General features: G+C 36.7%; 1 protein-coding gene across 1 annotated transcript in view; it reads left to right on the top strand.

Annotated features, from left to right (window-relative positions):
- The window catches only part of LOC113074988 (uncharacterized), a 77,385-nt gene that overhangs the window by 48,782 nt on the left and 6,576 nt on the right, over positions 1–22,027 (top strand). The window contains exon 2 of the mRNA XM_026247703.1: positions 5,987–6,292. Within this exon, the coding sequence (XP_026103488.1) occupies positions 5,987–6,292 (306 nt within the window). The remainder of the gene's footprint in view (positions 1–5,986; positions 6,293–22,027) is intronic.

Consider the following 22,027-nt stretch of genomic DNA (forward strand, 5'->3'; position numbering starts at 1 on the left):
TGATGTTTTATTTGAAAATGTTTGATCACCATTATTGTGATCAGTGTTTGCTTTAGTTGGGTAGTTTGACTCTTGACTTAGTAAGTTTGTGGTTCTTGTATTAGTGTTTACCAAAACACATACTTTGGTATAAAAGGGGCCATGAACAAATATAAGGTGATATAGTTTTCATAATCATGAAGAAAAATGATTGAGGATAATTTTTCTTGTCATTGACCCAATTGTTGATGGACAAGATTAAAAAAACAACACTTTCTTCCTTCAGATCAGACATTCTGATTTTTTTAAAATGCATTTTGAAAGAAAAGTATTTTGAGACACATAGACATCAATAAGCAGTATATGAATCTCAACAATGGTGACATGCTTCATGCAGCAATGCATGCTGGGAGCCACCATAGTATAAAACTCATGGCTCCCAGCATGCATTGCTGCATGAAGCATGTCACCATTGTTGAGATTCATACGCTGATTGTTGATGTCTGTGTGTGTCAGTGTAGGTTAAGTTTTTTTGAGCTCATGTTTAAAAGATTTTAACTGATTGTTATAATACCACTGTATCTCATGTGACAGAAACACAGTTTTTGCAATATGAACGTAAAAATGTATGATTATAAAACCAATAACAGATAACAGCCATCACCTGATCTCATGTCACGTTAGCTTTCTTTGATGCTGCAAATGTGCTTAATACACAACTGTCACAGCGAAGACAAAAGATATAATAAGTGTTAAGAGCCCAACTAATGGAAACACTAATCACTGTTATGGTGTTTAATTTGATATGTTATGGAAATTAAACACATTAGAGTTAAACCCCTCTTAATTTTCAATAAGAGCTTTTGTAGACGTCTGACAGAAATAAAGTCAGTCTGGTTAGTAATACGTGAAGCTGGTAATGCTGTTTGTGGAGTTGTTTAATCCTTCTCTTCTGAGATCTTGAGATATTTAATGTGCTGCCATGCATTTCACCCTTTGTTGCAGTGTGGTGCTTATTCCAACCAAAATTCAACGTCTGTCTGATGTCGGAGTTTGACGTCAAACAAAGTTGGGTTTAGACGTCAACCCGACTTTCATTTTCAACCAAAATATGACGTCTGACTGACGTTGGATTAGTTGGAGTCCAACGTCTTCCTGACGTCACATTGATGTACTGTGCCTGCTGGGTAAGAACTACAAAACAGTGTGATCGCTGATTGCATGATTCACCACAATACTAAAATAAATGTGATACCTCTAATAAGCATTCTTCTTAATTTTTCGTTGTCGTTTCTCAATTTTTTGTTTTCCTCCTCCATTTCCTTCAGCTTCTTCTGAGTCTCTGTCAAGGTTGGGGCTTGATACTCATCAACAATCATTTGGGCAACATTTCTCTGTGGTTTGGGGATCACTGTCCTTTTCCTTTGGGTCTGTCAAGGAAAAAGAGAAACAAGTCTAAGAGTTATTTACTTAACATGATTCCAGTGCAAGTAGATAAAAAATAAAATTAAAATAGTTCTCAATATACGTGTAAAGTCTGAGCTGACTGAGACTAGTCCAAACATCAGTGGAAAAATCCATTCATTTTTATGAAAACATTCAATTGAGAGTGGTATATCCAGCTATCATATATGAAAAGGCTATACAATGGAAGTGTGCCAGTCAAGATGGCATCATGAAAGTAATGCTTACTTTTAAAACTACTAGGCCAAAAATGTTATTAAAATTGTATGACAATGGAGCAGATAAGGAGATGATACGTATTCATCTTCTTAGATATTTGTCTTACTACTGTACTTCAATAAATGTAAACAGATATAAATAAAATTACTGTACAGTATAGGATGCTAAGTAAGAGAATCAGAAGGGGAAGGAGGCAGATCTCAAAGAAGATTTTGATGCCATTCACATTTTGGATATAGTCAGGTTCAAAAACAAGTAGATTACTTTGTTGTCTTGCCTTGTACACTTCCTTTGCATAGCCTGGTTGTCACTGATGGTTTTACTGTTCTAACAAAAGGACATAGTTTTAAAAATACCAGAGACCTTTTTTTAAGTCTGCAAACATTTCAGTTCAGTCCTTAAGTATATGGTGTGTGATTATATGCTTAAAATTAATTCACTGACAGTTGAACACAAATAGTCTTACCGGTGTACTCTCAACATCAGTTTCATCTGAATCTGTATATCTTGATGGTGGGACTGAGGCCCTTTTCTTAGGCAGTGCTTTGCTACTTTCATCAGACTCCAACCCCAGAAATTCCTTAATTTTATTACTAGTATGAAATCGATTGTCTGAAAAATGACCAAAGTGGGAGGAGAGATCAGATTAAGGGCACTTCACAGCACAGAAAACAATATTTTACATTTACTGCATGAAATTATTCCTGCGCATATTATTGTCAGTGGTAGTTACAAAAACTGCCATAACAATTTTATTTACACATCACAACAGTTTCACATTATTAATTGGACCTGACACTGTAGAAAAAAAAATTAATAAATAAAAATATAACCCATTAGATAGGTCTACTTACTGCTCACAAACTTGACAGAGGTTATGTACACCGGCCAGCCATGTTTTGGCTTTTTCCCTTTCTGCCACTCCACAGCAGCTGAATAGGCTACCTATACGCTGAGTTTTGGTCTGAACGTGTTGTGATTATACAAAATAATGAAACATGGATTAAAATTAAGATAAAATTAATACAAAACGAATTTCGTTTCAAAGAGAGGCTTCGTGTTTTCTGTTTGATGTTTTCTCTCTCTCTCTCTCTCTCTCTCTCTCTGTGTGTGTGTTGGGACAGTGCTTGGCTTGTGTCCAGTGTTGAAGTTATTTGTTTATTAATGAAATACTGTTATTATAGTGTACAATTGCAGTGCACTCTATTATTACACATTGTGTAGCTGTTCATTCTAAAGGTCCAGTCTGTCTTCTAATTTTTATGTAATTGTTACTCTTTGACATATTTAGTAAATCCTATGGACCAAGGCCTGTTGTGATCTTGATTAATCCAAGTCTTATGGTAGAGTTCCCTCTTACTTGACTGTAGCTCACTCACTTGCCGTAACACACATGCAGACTCACATACACCGACAGAACCTCTCCTGACTTTCTCTTTCTCGCTCTCTTTTAGAACTTAGAAAAAAGATCCTGCAGCCAATGAGTAGCCGGCGGGGGCTGGTTGCAGAACGACTCAACTTCCGCAGACAGTTTTTAATGTTTATCAGACAATAACTACTCAAGATTTTGCTTTAGTATAATTTTCGGGACAATTAGGGCCAGATTCGGGATTCGGGACAACAGTTTCGATTTCGGGACTGTCCGGAATTTTTCGGGACATCTGGTCACCCTGCCTGAAAGAGCTACTGCATTAGTTTGCGTCTGACGTCCAGCGATATGGCGGGGTGTCAGCCAGCGAGTCGTCTGATTTTGACTGTTTTGTTGTAGTACTCAGAATATAAAGCCAAGAGAGCATATTAACTGTTGTTCACTGTATTTGAATTATTGTGCGCGTTTCATAAATTCTCTCCGGCCACATTAAGTTGTTACTGACAGCGACAAAAGCAACGCATGCGTTTCTCACTTGTAAAAGTCATGGGTGTGTGGGTGATGTCTCTGCTCTCGGTGGGACGAATTAGGAAGCTTACATTGTGAAGGGCGCTCTGAAAAACGGCAGCACTGGCAAAGAAAGGATTAAAACCTCTATTAAAACAGATGTCCAAATGAGCGTACCTGTACGCTAAAAGCACGTTCCTGGCGCACGGAGAGGTGGCGGTACGCTCAAGAGCTATATTTGGAAGTGGCGGTACTGAGTACCGGTGCGTACCGGCCCACTTAAAGCACTGACCGTGAGGGAGTAAACAAAATAACATCTGACAGCTTAAGTATATACAGTCGAGTTATGTTCAGTATTACTAGCATTAGAATTGATTGAACAATCCGGATGGGATAATGTTGTAATATGTAGTGATTCTGTATCTGCCATCATGAGCATAAAGTCTGGTGTGACTAGCAACCATCAGGAATTACTTTATGAGCTTCTATTTACTCAAGAATAAGTGGGCATGGGAAAAAAAAAAACATTATGTATTTGTGCGTACCAGCAACATGTGGGCATACAGGGAAATGAGAGAGTAGACAGACTGGCAAAAGAAGCAACAACAAAAAAGAAAATGTTGATGTCAAAATTAAATTATCAAAAACAGAAGGGAAGAGAGTTTAGTGTGGAAAAAGATAATGCAAAAATGGCAGTAGCAGTGGGATAATGAAATCAAAGTGAGACATCATGATATAAAATGTGATAGTAAGAAAGCGGGACAAGGGAAGGAACAAGTCATAATAAACAGACTGAGGATTGGACATTGTAAGTTAAACAAAACTCTTCATATTATAGGAAAACACCCGACAGGATTATGTGGGGAATGTCAGGATCGGAAACCATTAATCACATCTTTATATCATGTAAGAAATATATACTAGAAGAGTTTAAGAATCAGCTAAGGGGAATAGGTATATTATAATATAATGTTAAAAATATGGAAATAATGACCAAGGACGGAGATATTTGTTTAATTTTCTAAGGAAAAGTGGACTGGAAGGACGAGTTTAAAATTTAGTAAGTTAGAGTGAGACAACAGATGGCAGTAATGCAACACTATGGATGCCAACAGCTCCAAAGAAGAAGAAGAAGAAAAAAACGGTTTGCCATATTCGCCATTGAATGTCAAGCAAGAAGGCTGCGTTCGACAACTTTGGCTTCAGTTAGGCGGATTTGAGTTTTTCATTAGATGTCAGCGAGTTCTCACTAAGAAGTCTCATAATATCGAAGATTTTTGGAGTAATACCAATGAAAGCTCCGACATGAATTTAAGAAGTGTTGTTTCGTATTTGGCGCACGCTTTCACTTTCACTTAAAGGCGACATTTTGTTCAATGAAATCGGAGTTGGTTTTTAAGAATGAAATTGATGAAGAGGATTCTTGCTTTTTTGGTAGGATGTTTGCACCTCTTTCCAGTGCCCGGTAAGACATTTACAGTCTCTTACGTTCACCGGATAAAACAGCGAATTTGGTCCAGTATGTAACGTTAGGCCTATCCTACAAACAATACTACTTTGCATTCAAATGCATCATTTCAGTTTTTGTTTTATTGTTGAGCATTATTATCCTTGGTTCCTCTGTTTTCATTTTATAATCTTTCCATTTTGTTTATTCTTACAACAAACATCCATCTTCTTTTGTCACACTCTGTGTTGGATTTCCTTCTTGAAGGAGTTTTATAGTCCTTTCTATCATTTCAACTGACCGCTCTCCTGTAGGAATCATATTTCCTTTCAATTAGTCAACTCCAAGTCTCCAACTGCTTGTTAGGGTCTGGAAGTACTCTCTTTTAACTGCTGACTAATTAGAATTTTAGATATGTGCTGGTATTTGTTCAGAAATGCAAATTACAAGCTTTTTTTTACTCTACTTGATACTTAAGATGGAAAATTATTTTCCATTAATTAAAATATTTTAATTAAATTAGTTTGAAGTATGTTTTACATAACCAGAGTGTTAGTAAACTTTTTTTTTTTTTGCCATTTGTTATTTGTTAAAAAGTAAAACATTTGGGTGAACACCTAAGTGTGGTGATTCCATAGTTTTTGCCAGGGGTTGTACACGCAGACACTTTCAGGATGACTTTTAAATGGGTAATTAGTGATACAGAAAATACATTTTAATGGTGAATATAAAAAAGGTTTAGACCTCATTGAGCTCAAAGCTGGTTACAGCCATGATTATTGAACATTGAAGTTACTTTTCGATTTTCTAGGACAAGTTGAGTGATTTATCAATCTTGTTTAGGTCGTGAAAACTTCAAACTGAAATTTGAATGCAGGCATAAGTACTCATTTTATTTATGAATAAAAGCACACACACATACCTTTTCACACCACTAATCATATTTTTTGGTCCCACTGCCCCATGTTTTGTTAATTATTATCTGTTTGTTTCTTCTTCAGGTGTGTCCGGAGATGAAGTGTCAGTGTCTGCGATGGAGGGAGATTCAGTCATTCTACACACTGGTGTTGACACAAACAAAGAAGATAGAATGACATGGTATTTTAATAACATTCGTATAGCTTATATAAATGGAGAGAAGAATAAGATCTGTACAGATGATCGGTGTCCCCAGAGATTCAGAGACAGACTGAAGCTGACAGACAGTTCTCTTACGATCATAAACATCAACACTTCAGATGCTGGAGTTTATAAAGTAGAGATCACCAGCCGTAACATCGCAAAGAGCTTCAGTGTTACAGTCCGTGGTGAGTTATTTACTGTTTTAAAACTAGTTTATGTATGTTTAAGTCACATTAATGTTAGTGATGCAATACAAAGTATTTATGGCCTAGTTTGTTCATTTTTAATACAAGTTTGAGTTTGCTGGTATAATAATTGCTTTTCCTAGGCAAACGTCACATTTTGGTCTAATATTAGGACTGTACTAGAATAATCGAATATTCGAATATTCGTTCGGTGGGGTGGCATTCGATTTTCAGTTTTGAGATTCGAATATTCCTTTTTGTTTTTCAACACGTGACTTCCGTCGCGGATTCATTCTCACTCATGCTTGAACCGCCCGTTGGAGAACATAGTGATTTATTTCATCTCATACTGAATAGGTACAAAATGCCCAAGACATCAGCTGTTTGGGAGTAGGCTTGTTGCGATAGTCGGTGTTACCGGTGATACACGGTGTTTAACCCACCTACCGGTCATAGCACTTGACCACCGGCACCGTCCCCATCGTGTTGAAGTTTTAACCTATAGCAATAAAGCACTTAATTCAGTTAGTGACTATGTGCATTCTTAATTTAGCGTGAGAGGAACGAGCGCCGCAGTAAAGCAGCAGGTGTCCGATTTCATTTATCATTTGAGGAGAGTGAGGCGAGCTAAAGGATGGCGGAAGATCTGGTTTCAAAGCGAAATGCAAAAGCACCTATTTGGAAATATTTTGGATTCAAACCAAATGCCAACAGGGATGTGTTTGATTTTCGTTCGTTGCATATTCGATGGTTGTGCGGTGTTTTTTTTTTTTTTTTTGCTGAAAAAGCCAAGGAAGGCACTTTATTTAACGAATAATGAATTTTATATAATTTATATAATATAGTAATATTTTATATAATTTCTTGTTTGATACTTCCACAATGTGTGCAGTGGTTCGTTTTGTTAATAAATGCACTTTAAAGGCGTTTCATAAGTGCTTTTGTTTAGTTTTTGCATGGTGTGTTAAGTTATTATTCATTTTGCAATATGTAATACCAGCGAGTGTCTTATTGTTTTGTGTATTTTTATTAAGAAAAAAATAAATTAACCCATGGTTAATTCAAACAAATGCTACTGAATTGCCGCTAATTAAAGTGAAAGTAAATTGAGACGTGTGCACGTCTGCACGACCGCATTTTCGGCCACCCGAAATCCCGGACACGCAACCCCGGTGACACCGGGATTACCGGTTTTTTCACACGTCGATGACAAGACAAAGTCAGTGTGTCAAATATGCGATTTGAAACTTGCCTACCACAACAGCACCACAAGTTTGAAAAATCACCTGAGTTCTGTAAGTAGCACGAGGCAAAAAAAATAAATAAAAAAAATGCTTTTATGCGCTTAATTTGCTATGATAAATAGGCATGCTTTCAATAAAAGCATCGCGCATTTTAAAGATTTAAATTAACAAAAAGTCAGAATAAGACAAAATAAATCCCTTATATAGAATAAAACTAATTGTAATAGATATTACATTTTGTCATTTTAAAAACAATTCATTTATTCTTATTCAACTGTTTATAAGCATGCTACCGTGTTCTTTATTTATTACAGTTCGTTGAAATCACCGTGTGTTACTAATTTAATTTCTGTTTTGGGATTAATTTGTTTTAAAGAAATGTTCGTTATTAATACCTTATTAAAGTTCTTGCTCTCAACAGACTGTGTTTAGTATCACTTGTGCACTGTCCGTTTTCAGAGCATAAACCTGCCCGTGTAATGCGTACCGGAAACTGTTCTAATTAAAAGATTATTAAATGTTTATTAATATTTAAAGAATGTGTGCCACCTGATCATAATGCACCAAATGCAACACTGCACTCCACTGGGTCTGCCGCAACACATTTACGATGCCGAAGAGTGAAACATGAAGTCGTGAAAGATGATACAAATGCAAACCGACACTATTATTATATATTTAGCCCCACCCACCGAAGCTTCGAATATTCGATATTGATTGCTACCTAAGCTTCGAAGCTCAAAAAATGGCATTCGAAACAGCCCTATCTAATATATGTACAAGAATTTTTCAAAAAGGACATAATGACATAAGTTAAAAGCCAGTGGCGGCTCCAGACAATTTTGATTGGGGGGGGGGGGGGGCAATGGGGGGTCCTGGTCATTTCAAGGGGGGTCTTGTGAAAACCAACAAAAAATACAGTGGACACGGCTAATAACTGCATATTACTGCTACTAAACAACAAAAGCAACACAGCATATCAACTACTTTTAACTGTTTTTAATTAATCAATTGCAGTTTACAAACAATATGCTCAAACTTTAAAGGGTTGGCGCTTTAAATGGTTTGCGTCTCCAATACGCATTAATCCACAAATGACTTAACTTTTTTAACGTGGCTGACACTCCCTCTGAGCAGGGCCGTGAAGAGACCTTTGGTGGTGATGCTGTTGTAAACACTGTTGCTATTGTAGAAAAAAAAAAATTGCGTCACATTTAAAATTTAATTATATTTTAATTCATTTCTGAATTGTTTTTATTTTTATAATGATAATTCAGAGAATGAGAAAATCTCAAAAAGCCTTACCAGTGTTGTGATAATTATTTTTAAGGCACTCTGTGTTAAAAAATAAATAAGTACTGTAATATAATAATAGTTTAGTCAAATAACATAAAAAAGACCAGACCCTGTGAAACTTTTCTCCCTCAAACAGCACGCTAGTGTTACTTCTACACTACAGGCTACACACAGCAACATATCTGCATGTTCTCACATCACATCATTCTTGCAAAATAATAATAAGTAAATAAACATAAAAATCACTTCGCTGAGAATGAAACACCACTTACCGGCTGCCACGGTGTTGAAAATATCCTTTAGCAATTAAAAAATGCGCGTGCGGCATGAGGAATCATGTTGGTCATTTTATTTACGGCTAAATTATTATTAATAAATTGTACTAATATTATGATTGGGCGTGGGCAGGCATTCACAAAAGGGAATGTTATTACAAAAAAATATGAGGAAATTTTGCTTTGACAAAAGGCCACTTAAGGGCCGCAGCAGGTGCTCAAGTGAACCGGTTCTTTCGGACAGTTCGATCAAATAAACCGGTTCACCTGTTCTTTTGCGCTCAATGTAATGTCATTGGTGATGACTGCCCTTCTATGGCATTAGAATCCCGCCAAATGTATTGCAGTCACAGATCGAAAAATAATAAGCATATATAAAATATTTAAAAACGTGTGTAAAATAATAATGCACAAAACCGAAAAACAAATGCAATTTTTTTAAATGACAAACAGCGCAGACATGGATTACACAAAACTGAAACATGAAAAATCAAAATTTTCCAAATCGAAAACAAAATCAGATTTGCAGTGATCATTCTGTGCAGCTGCTTCAAGTCGAACGCTAATGCTGCTCCTTGTGAAAGCGTGCAGGTGATGGAGATTTACAGCTGATCACACAACCAGCTTTACTGACAAGATGTGCATTAAATATCACACAAAGGGAATGTTTCTGTCACCCACTAACAAAATATTTAAGACCAATTACCTGAGATCACCCGGGATTTGCCTGCTGACGCTGGCTATCCTTCTTCACACTAGAGACTGACATTGATTGTAAACAAAATCACTATCACGGGATTGGGACAGGACGGGAAAAAATGTTGGTGGGACCTGGAATCGTAATAACGCTTTGATCCCCAACTTTCTACACAAATATAGCCTACCTTTTAAATAAATAAAGTATAAACTGTAGGCTTATATTTTAATTTTGAACTCAATTGTACTCACCCTGTGTCTTTATGCTCTCCTCCTGTTTGCTTTGGTGTGGCTGGTAATGGACATATCGGTAACGGCTGGTCTATGTGGTAATACAGTAGCCTACATCGGGCAGTACATCCAAAAGCCCACTTATCATTCATAGACCTCAAATATAGCTTTTCATCGAAAAGATGTATGTAGTAATAACTTTATATGGCCGCTCAATCTAATTGTAACGGGTCTTTGAGACCTGCTGGCCAATATTATGTCATTAATATTAGCTATAATACATGGGCGTAGGTTTGGTCTCAGCTTTGGTGGGGACTTTTTCTATTATAAACACTATTTACCCTCCAGTACACTCACATTTATGTTGACTGCAAGATTCTAAGTTAACTTACAGGCTAATTGACATTCAGTTACTTGCTAACGTAGCATTCTATCATCCTGAGTAATACTATCACCAGTTAATACTATTTTCCACAGAATATGCATTTGAAAGCCTGGTCAGTCACTACTGCTAGTTTATTTTTGTGGCTAGCTAGTTATTTTGCCTACTTACACTCTGACTCTGCTTTATGAAAAAGCTTCTTATGTCCCCTTTCTTCTTCTTGGGTGGCATCTACAAAGTACAAAAAAAAAAACCCCGGAATATTAAAATGTTTTTACTCTGGCTTTTGTATATGGCAGAGAGACAGCCCTGGGCTGCGTTCAGCCCCGACAAAACGTTGCACAATGTTTTTTAAACAGAAACGGTGGTGCGTTGAACACACTGTTCTGTTGATGCAAGAGTTGCAACTATGGCAGCTGAGAAGGCCATTCTTTGTGTTCTTTGTGAAGAATTTTCGGAGCCATCTATTTAGCCTCACATTCTGACTTTATTTGTAGTTCATATGGTTTTAATACCCTGTATTTTCTTTCTCATTTTTAGGAAAAGCACTTAATTACCATTGTTTATTTCTATACCAAATGTCATACACTTGCAATGAAGCTAAAAATATAAACAACTACATCATTATGTTGATATCCTATATTTTTACAATAAAACTTACGACAAACATGTCTTCTAATATCCTCAGTTGTTGCGTATACCGAGCTGCAACGAACACATTTGTACATTATTTTCCTTGAAGCCATTGTGCGAGTTCACTTTAATACCGCGTGCTTTATATACATGTTGCTGCTGATTGGACTGCAGTTCTGACACACCCACCAAACAAGAGAAAACGCATCTCAAACCCCATTGCACACCGCCACCAATCAAATTACGGCGTTTCTTGTACTTTCGTCATCCTGGCCATTAGAATCGATCCAAATAGCAGTGCAAAGATCCAAATAGCAGTTCAAAGGAGCTTGCTACATATTGGTGGGGACAAATTTGTCATCTCAAAATATTGATAGGGACTAGTACCTAGCGCCCCCCCCCCCAAACCTACGCCCATGCTATAATAGGTTGAATAGGTAGCTATGGAAATAAACAATATAGACTAGTGTTGGGAACTCAGAAACGAAGACCAGGAGACTCTTGGGTAATCTTCAGCAGTATTCTTTATTGAGAACGCTTTGCGTGGCGCTGCAGTCATCAACAGTCTAACTTGTCATTAAGACATTGTAGTTTTTATACATTTAAGTGGGAGGGATCCATACAGTAGAGTTGGAGACCATTTTAACAAAGCATGCAAATGCAATCAGGAAAGTACCAGACACTGGCATCTTCCCAGCCTTGATCTTATCAGCATAACAGTGTCATTTAAATACAGAGGTGCCTGACAGTATCACTGATACATTCACATTATCATAGAGACAAAAGGCACAGCTGTGTCTTGAGCTTCAAGGAAGAAACACAAAGACAAAAGGTTAATGTCTCAGACACTTGATTTTCCTGATTTGAGCTTCTTGGATGTCAGCTTTATTACCCCAAAAAGTCTACTATTATATTGGAACCTAGTAGTCCCCTAGTATTACCTCATTGTAATTCCACAGTCCTCCCGTTGAGAGTTCTAATAACTCTCACATAATACAAATTTAAACTTTCATAAGTCCATTCTATGGCCTATGTTTGTTAACATAAGCCCCATCTTCGGTCATGTAACTTGAAAAGGTTACAGGCACGTTTAACTTATTCTGTGTCTTGTCCTAGATTTACTTAGGTGTATTTTTAGAGCCATAACTGTTGACACATATGGCATGGATGGTAACACATCGTACAAACTACATGATGACACAGAAAAAATCATGTAGCATAAGAGTGGAAGTCTTGATGTCCATGGCGTCCGAATAGCTGTGAAGTCTGTTTTCTGTAGTCCATTTCCCATGCAGTTTCACTCAGATGAGTCATTGTCCTCATGAAGCTTGTTCATGGATGTCTGAGGTGATGCTTTACACCAGGGTGTCACATATGGAAATGACTTCTCATGCACACATACCTGCAACACAAGAAAAAAAAGAAACAGCAGACCAGCAGTATTCATGCATAGACAATTTTAGACTTCTGTTGATCGTATAGTGGTTTTAAGTCTGGTGATCGTATAGTGTTTTTCTCAAACTAGTTTTAAGTAATTTGACACCTATGGACCAGTGAGGTGGGGACAAAACTATGGACAGGGGAAACCTATGAGAATGTCTTCACCACAGGGTTGGCCCCCGAGGCCTGTTGCACATCGGTTCTTCCCTGGGCTCTTCACTGGTCTGTGTGTGTCCTACTCTGTCCCTGTAGCTGTTGTTTGAACTTTACTGGGTGACATCTCCATCCTCTAATGAAACATCAGTCATAACAAGACATAACCCAAAAAGAATAGGAGTGACTGGAGGGTACTTTAGTATAGCTTTGAAGGCTGTGAGTGTACTTAATGTTCCCTCAATGAAAGGAAGTGACAGTCAGCTTCCTGTAGTTTTATTTACAAAGGATCATTCATCTTTGTTGTACATTACTGGGGAAGTTAAGCACTCACAGCCCTCACAGCTAACACCTGAGCAAGCTGCTCCAACAGTTAGGTGACGTGGGGAGGGGCAGATTCAGAGTGGTAAGTAGACTGAGTAGGAGCTGAGTAATTTTCTCTTAATGTCTTCTTTCTTTTCCTACACTTTCATCCAGTGTCCAGTTTTACCACAAAAATGACAACTGCCCTCCTTCTTAGGACTTCTAAGTTTCGGTCGGTTCTCTGTTTTGACCTAAAAAAGATGCTGCTGCAATCTTTACTGTGGCTTTGATATCAGAGTTTCTTTCCCAAGTAGCTACACTGTCTACAGAATCTACAGGCACATCAGTTACTGACTGGATGGCTACATCTGTTTCAAAGAAAGATTGTAAGTCAGGATAATTGTTATCAGTCTGACTAACTTCTTCCGCATCAGTTTTTGCTGCAGCTTTGTTGCGGTTTAATTTTTTAGTCAAAGAGTATACTCTAGCCCTGAGCTCTTTGTTCTGTTCCTCTAGTTCTGAGGTACGCTGAGAATGTTGCGTAGCTAGTGCTAAACCAAATTCTCTGTGGCAGCAGATAATGCCTTTCGCATTGTTTTTGCGAATACATGATCCTAGTACTTTTTTACATTCTTCAATTGACCATACTTTTTCTGGATCAATACCAAAATTCTTTATCAAATCCAATCTGACTGACTCTGTCACTAATGAGTCCATGTGCTGTCCTAACAATGATTTGAACTCACTGTCTGTCCATGAAGGAGTAGCTAGTCACCACCTTTCTTAGTTGCTGGAATCAGCTTAGGATTCCTTCTCAACATTTTGTAATGTCTTTCTGACACAAAAGGACACTTCTAACACTTCCCTGACAAGCAGAGGATAAAAACGCAAACTATTAGCACTTTATGCTAAACTTCCCTGTCAGACACAGAGGGTAGCAAGATATTAGCATGTGATGCTAATCTTCCCTGCCTAAACAGAGGCTCACTTTCATCTCTAAAATATCCTTTTTATAGGGTAACTTAACACAAACTTCTAGCACTTTATGCTAAACTTCCCTGCCGAGACACAGAGGGTAGCAAAATATTAGCATGTGATGCTAATCTTCCCTGGCTAAACAGAGGATTATTTTCATCTCTAAAATATCCTTTTTAGAGGGTAACTTAGTTAACCAAACCCTACAGCTGTCTGTTAACTCTTCTCTGACGGCGCAGAGGCTAACAAATTTGTTCTGGTCTTAAATGTTCTTTTGGATAGAGGTACACTCACCAATCATTGGTTGTAAAGAAAGATTCAGTCTGGAATGAAGTCTGATCTTTGTTGAGGTTGCAGTTTCAGGTGAGAAGCTCTATCCGGGTCACGTCGCACAAAAAAACTGTTGGGAACTCAGAAACGAAGACCAGGAGACTCTTGGATAATCTTCAGCAGGATTCTTTATTGAGAACGCTTTGCGTGGCGCTGCAGTCATCAACAGTCTAACTTGTCATTAAGACATTGTAGTTTTTATACATTTAAGTGGGAGGGATCCATACAGTAGAGGTGGAGACCATTTTAACAAAGCATGCAAATGCAATCAGGAAAGTACCAGACACTGGCATCTTCCCAGCCTTGATCTTATCAGCATAACAGTGTCATTTAAATATAGAGGTGCCTGACAGTATCACTGATACATTCACATTATCATAGAGACAAAAGGCACAGCTGTGTCTTGAGCTTCAAGGAAGAAACACAAAGACAAAAGGTTAATGTCTCAGACACTTGATTTTCCTGATTTGAGCTTCTTGGATGTCAGCTTTATTACGCCAAAAAGTCTACTATTATATTGGAACCTAGATTTAACATTTTATAAATTTGTAATCCCACACTAGTTAAATCACAGAAGTTTAAGGCCCCGTCCACACGGAGACGGAGCTTACCTTCTTTTTTTTCCTCGTCTCAAGAAATATCCGCGTCCACACGAAACCGCATAATGATGTAGTATACATGCCAGACCAGTATGTGGCGCTGTAATTCTGCCACAGAGATACACTAAAAACAGAGAAGAAGACTTGGACTATGCTCATAAACATTGCGCGTGGTACACAAATGAACATGGAACAATACATTTATTAATCAGTGTTAATGTTAGTTGATAAAAAGACAATCGTTCACTGTTTGTTCATTTTTTTTTGTTGCTGTTACGTGACGTAGAGGTGTCTGACTAGGGGGGGAGACGTGGGCTGATGACGTCATTGTTTCAGAAAATATACGGATTAGCCGTCCAGACGAAAACGCAAAGACGGCGTTTTCAAATTTATCCACTTTGGGACCCGGTTTCAAAAAATAGCGGTTTCACCTTGCGAAAATGCTGGATCAGTGTGGACGAAATGCCTATCCGATAAAAAAAAATGTGCGTATTCACCAGTGTTAATTTCGTTGACTAAATATTTTCGTCATTATTTTCGTCACAAATATATTTTTGCGGACGAAAACGAAACGAAAACTAAAAAAGAAAGCACTGATGGAGACTAAAACGATGACTAAATTGATTGACATTATCGTCAACGAATAAAGGATGAGACGAAAATAGACTGTGACGAAAATCAAATCAGCAGACGGGAGAGATGCGAGGAATGAACAAAAGAACCGGCAAAACGGAACAGGCGAGACTGCATGAGAGAAGAGAACCAATCCGAGCCTGACTTATTGAGACGTGAAGCAAAGGTTTTCAGTTTTTAAATGAGCTCCCGGGAAGTCGGCATTCGAAGAGGTGATGTCTAAAAGAGCGACAAAATGTCCACAGCTCACTTCACGTTTGACGACGAACAAAACAAAACAAAGTGTAAAGCACGCGGAGCGCTCATTCGTGGCAAGAACACAACAAATTTGAAAAGACATTTACAGACGAGCCACCTGGACATTTTCTCAAATGTAATTTCACAACAATGTTCTTTTGTTTATTGAGCTAAGCAAAATAGGAAGACTGCAGTGCGTAGATGTTGTAGCATTAAATATTACGAACTGAAAAGTACTGTAAAATAGCCCCTTCTTCAAGTTAGATGAGAGCACAATACTAATACGTAATATTATGATACATACATTTGATTAATACTAATGTTTAGTATATTTTATAATGTTCTACTTGTTGACAATATCACAAATATTTCTATATTAGTCATGCGAAATGTGAATGTTCACATCCTATCATTATAATCTAGCAATATTGTAGTATTTAAAACATACAATATTGCTAGACAAATGAATACCTTATAAAATCTTGTTACTTTTTTTATCCACCCAACTTATTAAATATTTACTTTAAATGTATGCACTTATTGTTCAGCTCAGCTGTAAGCTTTAAGGTCCTGGACCTAACTATATTTTTCTTTTTTTGATGGTCAATTGGCAGCTAGTTATTGTTTAAATTATCATGACAGTGTTTGTTGCTGCATAAAAGCTTTTGAATCGAAATAAAGACACAGTTGTGTTGAAATAAAGTTGAATTTGTGTTTTATATATTTTGGTTAAGTTTGTTTCCTATACCAGCTGTAAAAAATTGTCTAGTAAATCTGTTATTGATTTTAGTCGACTAAAATACCAAGCAATTTTAGTCGACTAAAATACCAAGCAATTTTAGTCGACTAAAATACCAAGCAATTTTAGTCGACTAAAATACCAAGCAATTTTAGTCGACTAAAATACCAAGCAATTTTAGTTGACTAAAATACCAAGCAATTTTAGTCGACTAAAATAAGATTAAAATTAAAACAAATCAGATGACTAAAACTTGACTAAAACTAAAAATAATTATAGTCAAGAGACTAAAACTAAATAAAAATTTAGTGTCAAAATTAACACTGGTATTCACAGAAACGCTCCGTGTGGATGGGGCCTAAGTACGGCAGATTTGGGCCGCAGTTCTAGGACCCTAGTTTTTCGTGACAGCGCCACCTACCGTACTGGATGATATAGCGAAGGCTGCAGTTTCAGGACCGCAGTTCTAGTACCCTGTTGGTTTAGTTTGCAGTCACGTTACTTTGTATATAGCGTCAATATATTAATCACAGTAGTATTTGTTTTTAAATGTGATTTTTGATTCAAAATGCAGCAGAGGTTAATTACTAAGTGTGCTTTGAGTCACAATTTTAAATTTAAACATGAATTTACACAAAATATAAGTGAAATATCAATTTTGTAAAATTGATGTATATCAATTTTTAAACAATTGTAAAAAAATGAAGAACCTTAAAATTCTTAGTCTCTTGTATTATACAGTATATTGATTAACCTCCTTAAGGTGAATTAGCTCATTATCAGGTAAGTTAAAGTTGGAATCAGCGTATGGAGTCACTATATTACAGCCGATATTTTAAAATTTGTTGAGAGGCAAGACAAGACACAAATATATATATATATATATATATATATATATATATATATATATATATATATATATATATATATATATATATGTGTGTGTGTTCCAGTTGAATATGTTAAACAAATGTTTCTTATTTATCTCTCTCTGTTTCTCTCTCTGTGTATATAGAAACAGAGAGAGATAAATAAGAAACATTTGTTTAACATATTCAACTGGAACACACACACATATATATATATATATATATATATATATATATATATATATATATATATATATATATATATATATATATATATATATATATATATATGAAAATTTAAAGTCCTTGCAGCATGTGGTGCATCTCTTCAATTCGGGCAGGGATCTCCCTTTTTGGATTGTTATATGTTACTTGAAAAAGAGAGAGCCTACATGTTAGAATGTTTTGAGATCATGAAAATATCCCTAGTGCTTTTTTTAATCATCTGTCCTACAGTGAGCCTAACTAAATCCATAAAATCACTTCATATTCCAAATTGTAACAAGCTATTAAAATTGCCAAACGCCTCATTCATCATTGTAAAACAATGCCAAAACAACAGGCTAACATACTGCAACTAGGCAGTCAGTGCAGTTTAATTATGAAAGATATTTTATACATAAATATGGTAAAACAACAACTATTAAGCCAGTATTCACACTAATACATTAAGCTGTAGGTAAATCTTACAAACCTCACATTAACCATGCTCTTGTCATCTGATAAGTTTAATTAAAGTGCAGGCTAGATTCACTTATAATACTTCATCATTAAAACTCAACAAGGATTTATGAAATCATGGCCATGAATTAATGTCGTAGTAATTAATAAAACTAACTCACAAATTCTTAATTTGGTGGGAATTAATTATTAATTCATAGTTAGCAGTTCTCACTATGTAAACTTCGCACCGTAAAAAAGTAAAACTTAATAAAATATCGATACTTACCGTCTGAATGCTGTCCACGTCGTCCATCTTTAATCAGTGTTGATCCAGTACGGTAACAGTAGGTGACGGTGTCACAAAAATTCTAGGGTCCTAAAGCTGCGGTCCAAGAGTTGCGGTCCTGAAATTGCAGCCTCAGGTTGTGCAGGAATACCCTTCTCGGAGGGGGGGTATCTGCAGTAGTTTCTGCCTTTTTTTTAAATCGACTCTCTGGCAAGAGACCCGCCCTCCTCCGACTCTGATTGGCCGTGAACCTGAAACAAACCAATCAATCCAACGATGGCAGCGAGTATTACCCAATCACAGAATGGTGAGATGATTTGCATGAGATGCTGCACTGAAGACAACTCCGAAAATATGGGACAAACACCGTCCCGTATTGATTCAAAACGGGACGCGCTATTTTAGTCTCAAATACGGGACGATTCCGTATTTTAAGGGACGGGTGGGAACCCTAGCACCCATCTTTAAATATACTCCCAAAAGTATTAGTTACCCAAAAAATGTACTCAAGTAAATGTAACGAAGTAAATGCAACTCGTTACTACCCACCTCTGGTGTACATAATATAGTATATATAGTAGTGAGTAATGTATAGGTGTATATGCACGTGTTTTATGTATGTATTGATAAGCGAAGTAAGTTTTAAATTCTATACGTGTCGCTTCAAAGCACTGTGATACAGTTTTAGCTGCTCTTCTTGAAAACCCCACCAGATGACGTCATTTATCAGTCACATTAATATCGTACAACTGAGTCCCAAATAGAGCTGTGTAGATCTCAGTTAACGATTTAGTGAAGGGTTAAACTGATTATCAGTCTATCTTTTACTATTAATAACCTTCTGTCTTTATCATTAAATATCCAGAGCTGATTTCAGGTGATATATATGTAGATGTTCTGCTGCTAGAGACTGAAACTGATGTAATTTATTATCACCACCATCATACTCTACACAAATAAAGAAAAATAATAAAAAAAAACAACAACAGCACAACAGAATGACAAGCATTACATACTGCAGCTTTAATAAAATAGAAATATATCATTTTAGTTTGTGAAAGGAACCTTTAAAAGATAAATACGTGTATTTTACTATAATTAACTGTGTAACTAATTCATTTTTTAAATATAATGTGAACCACTTTGGATAAAATCATCTGCCAAAGAATTATATGTAGATGAAAATGTTATTTACTTTTTAAACTTAAAATGAAAAAAAAAAAATTTGTACATGAAAAAAATAAAATAAAATCAGATATTTTTAGGGAAGTAGAAATGTGGTCATATAAGTGGGGATTCAAGGGATGTCGACAAGAAAATCTTGTTATATTTTGTTTATAAAGAAGCACAAGTGCCATAATGAAAGGTTACCAATAAATGAGCAGCCAATGGTGAAAGTAAATAAATTTAAGTACTTTGGACTATATGGTTTGATAGTAGTTGTACATGGAAAACACATATAAAGCACTTGGAAACTAAATGCAAAAAAGTTAAACCTCCTGAGAGCTGTGGCTGGATGTGACTGGGGTGCAGACAGGCAGTCATTAATTAATATCTATAGGGCTTGCATGAGGTCATCAATAGACTATGGTTGTGTAGTTTATGGAGCAGCAGCAAATCAATATTGGGAAAAATGAATAGATTACAATATAGAGCATTACGTGTATGCATCGGAGCTGTTAAGACAACCCCCATTAATGCTATACTCATAAAAGCAGGAGAGATGCCACTGGAGTTAAGAAGAGAGAAACTGGCAATGGCGTATTGGATCAGATTAAAAGGAAGTGGGAAAGAAACGATACAGGAATTTTGGGACTCGGGAGTATTCCAAGTTTCAGGGGCTTGGGTTTGGATGGACAAGGGAAATGAAAGTGAAGGAATATGAAATGGAAACCTTAGATTTCACCATGGTCAATTCCGTGAGTAGTATTCCACCATGTTTGTTCCCAGAGGTAAAGGTTGATATTAATATATTGGAAGAGAAAAGAGAATAGAGGAAGTGGGAATTAAAACAAGCATTTACATAAGAAACAGTTATTATTTAAAAATTTACACAGACGGATCCCAGAACAGTCGGAATACATATCCCAGAATTTAAAATAAATCTATCCAAAAGACTGTCTGATCAGTTATCTGCATATACAGCAGAAATAGTGGCAGCCATTACTGCACTACAGTGGGTTGAAAAGGACAGACCTAGGGTGGTACTTTGCACAGATTCTTAAGCTGTCATTAAGAGTATTCAGTCAATGACATCGGTAAGAGAAGATTTCAAGAGGGTCTGGCTGCAGACTCTCAGACACTTGCACTTCCGTTTTTTTACTTTTTTTTTAATTTCCCAACATTTTATAACAGTAGCCAGGTGGCGAAGACAAGAAAAAATAAACTAAATTAAAATGTTACTTGCAATCGCTACTTGCACTCTCTGCTGCGACCAGGGGGGCAGTGTTTCATATTTTTTTGAAGCACCCTTGGGCGCCACCATTGGCAAGCGGACCCCCACCTGCTGTTAGCATTCCATTGACTCCCGTTCATTTTGGCATCACTTTGACATAAAAGAAGAAGATTGGAAATGACACAGCCAAAGAGTATAGAAGCTTCTTTGACACAGCTAAAGAATTAGGAGTTTTTAATTTGAGTTGTTTATCCAGAGATGGCTCACTGGAAGTTAGTTTGCTACAGGTAGATTGGTTTGTGTTAAAGGATAAAAGGAGGGCAAAGGTAAATCTAAAAACAAAACAACAATTAGATAGCAGAAAAGTATAATGATTACACGCAGGTCTATACAGATGGCGCTAAGGAACCAGAGACGGAAGTAACAGAATTGAGTGTGGTGGTTCCAAGTAAAGGAATTGGAATTAATAGAAGAACCTCTAATATGTTAGGGGTTTATACAGTGGAAATGCTGGCAATATTAATCACAGTACGGTGGGTGGAAAAGACAGGGCAGCATAAAGTATTAGTTTGTTCAGATTCATCATCAGTGTTAGCAAGTATAAGGTCATTTTACTCAAAAAGTCGACAAGATATACTGTATGAAGTCCTACAGTCAGTTACAAGAATATTTAATCAAGGAGGGCAGATACAATTTGTATGGGTACCAGGACATGTAGTGATAAGGGGAAATTAACTGGCAGATAAATTAGCCAAAACGGCGTTAACAAAAGGAAATATAGAAATGCAAGTCAGTATCAGCAAAGCAGAGGTTAAAAGTGTGATATGGAAGACAGTAAACCAAATGTGACAAGAGAGGTGAGATAGAGAGGGAAAAGGAAGGCATTTATACCAAATCCAGAGGGATGTTAAATGTTCAGTGATTGGAAGATGAAATTGCAGAGAGGAAACTGTAATTTCTAGGTTAAGATTGGGACATTGTTTATTAAACAAAACACTCAAGTTAATCGGAAAACATGATACTGGATTGTGTGAGGTGTGCAAGGAAGAGGAGTCAGTGGAGCATGTGGTCTTGAGGTGCAACAGGAATGATGTTCAGAGAGAGATGATGAGGAATAAGTTGAGAGAGATAGAGGTTCAGGACATGACATTAAAAGAGCTATTGAGCACTCAACATAGGGCACAGACTAGAAATATTATGGATTTCTTAAGGGACACGGGTTTATAAGAGTGAAAAGTCATAGGAGTATTGAGGAAGTTTATAAATATTATTATTATTAGTATTATTATTATAGAGTAGACTAATGGTGAAGTGTATGGATTTATATGCTTGGGGAGTAGGAGGGAATTGGGTGAA

This window comes from Carassius auratus, unplaced genomic scaffold, assembly GCF_003368295.1.
Source record: "Carassius auratus strain Wakin unplaced genomic scaffold, ASM336829v1 scaf_tig00015962, whole genome shotgun sequence".
Lineage (NCBI taxonomy): Eukaryota > Metazoa > Chordata > Actinopteri > Cypriniformes > Cyprinidae > Carassius > Carassius auratus.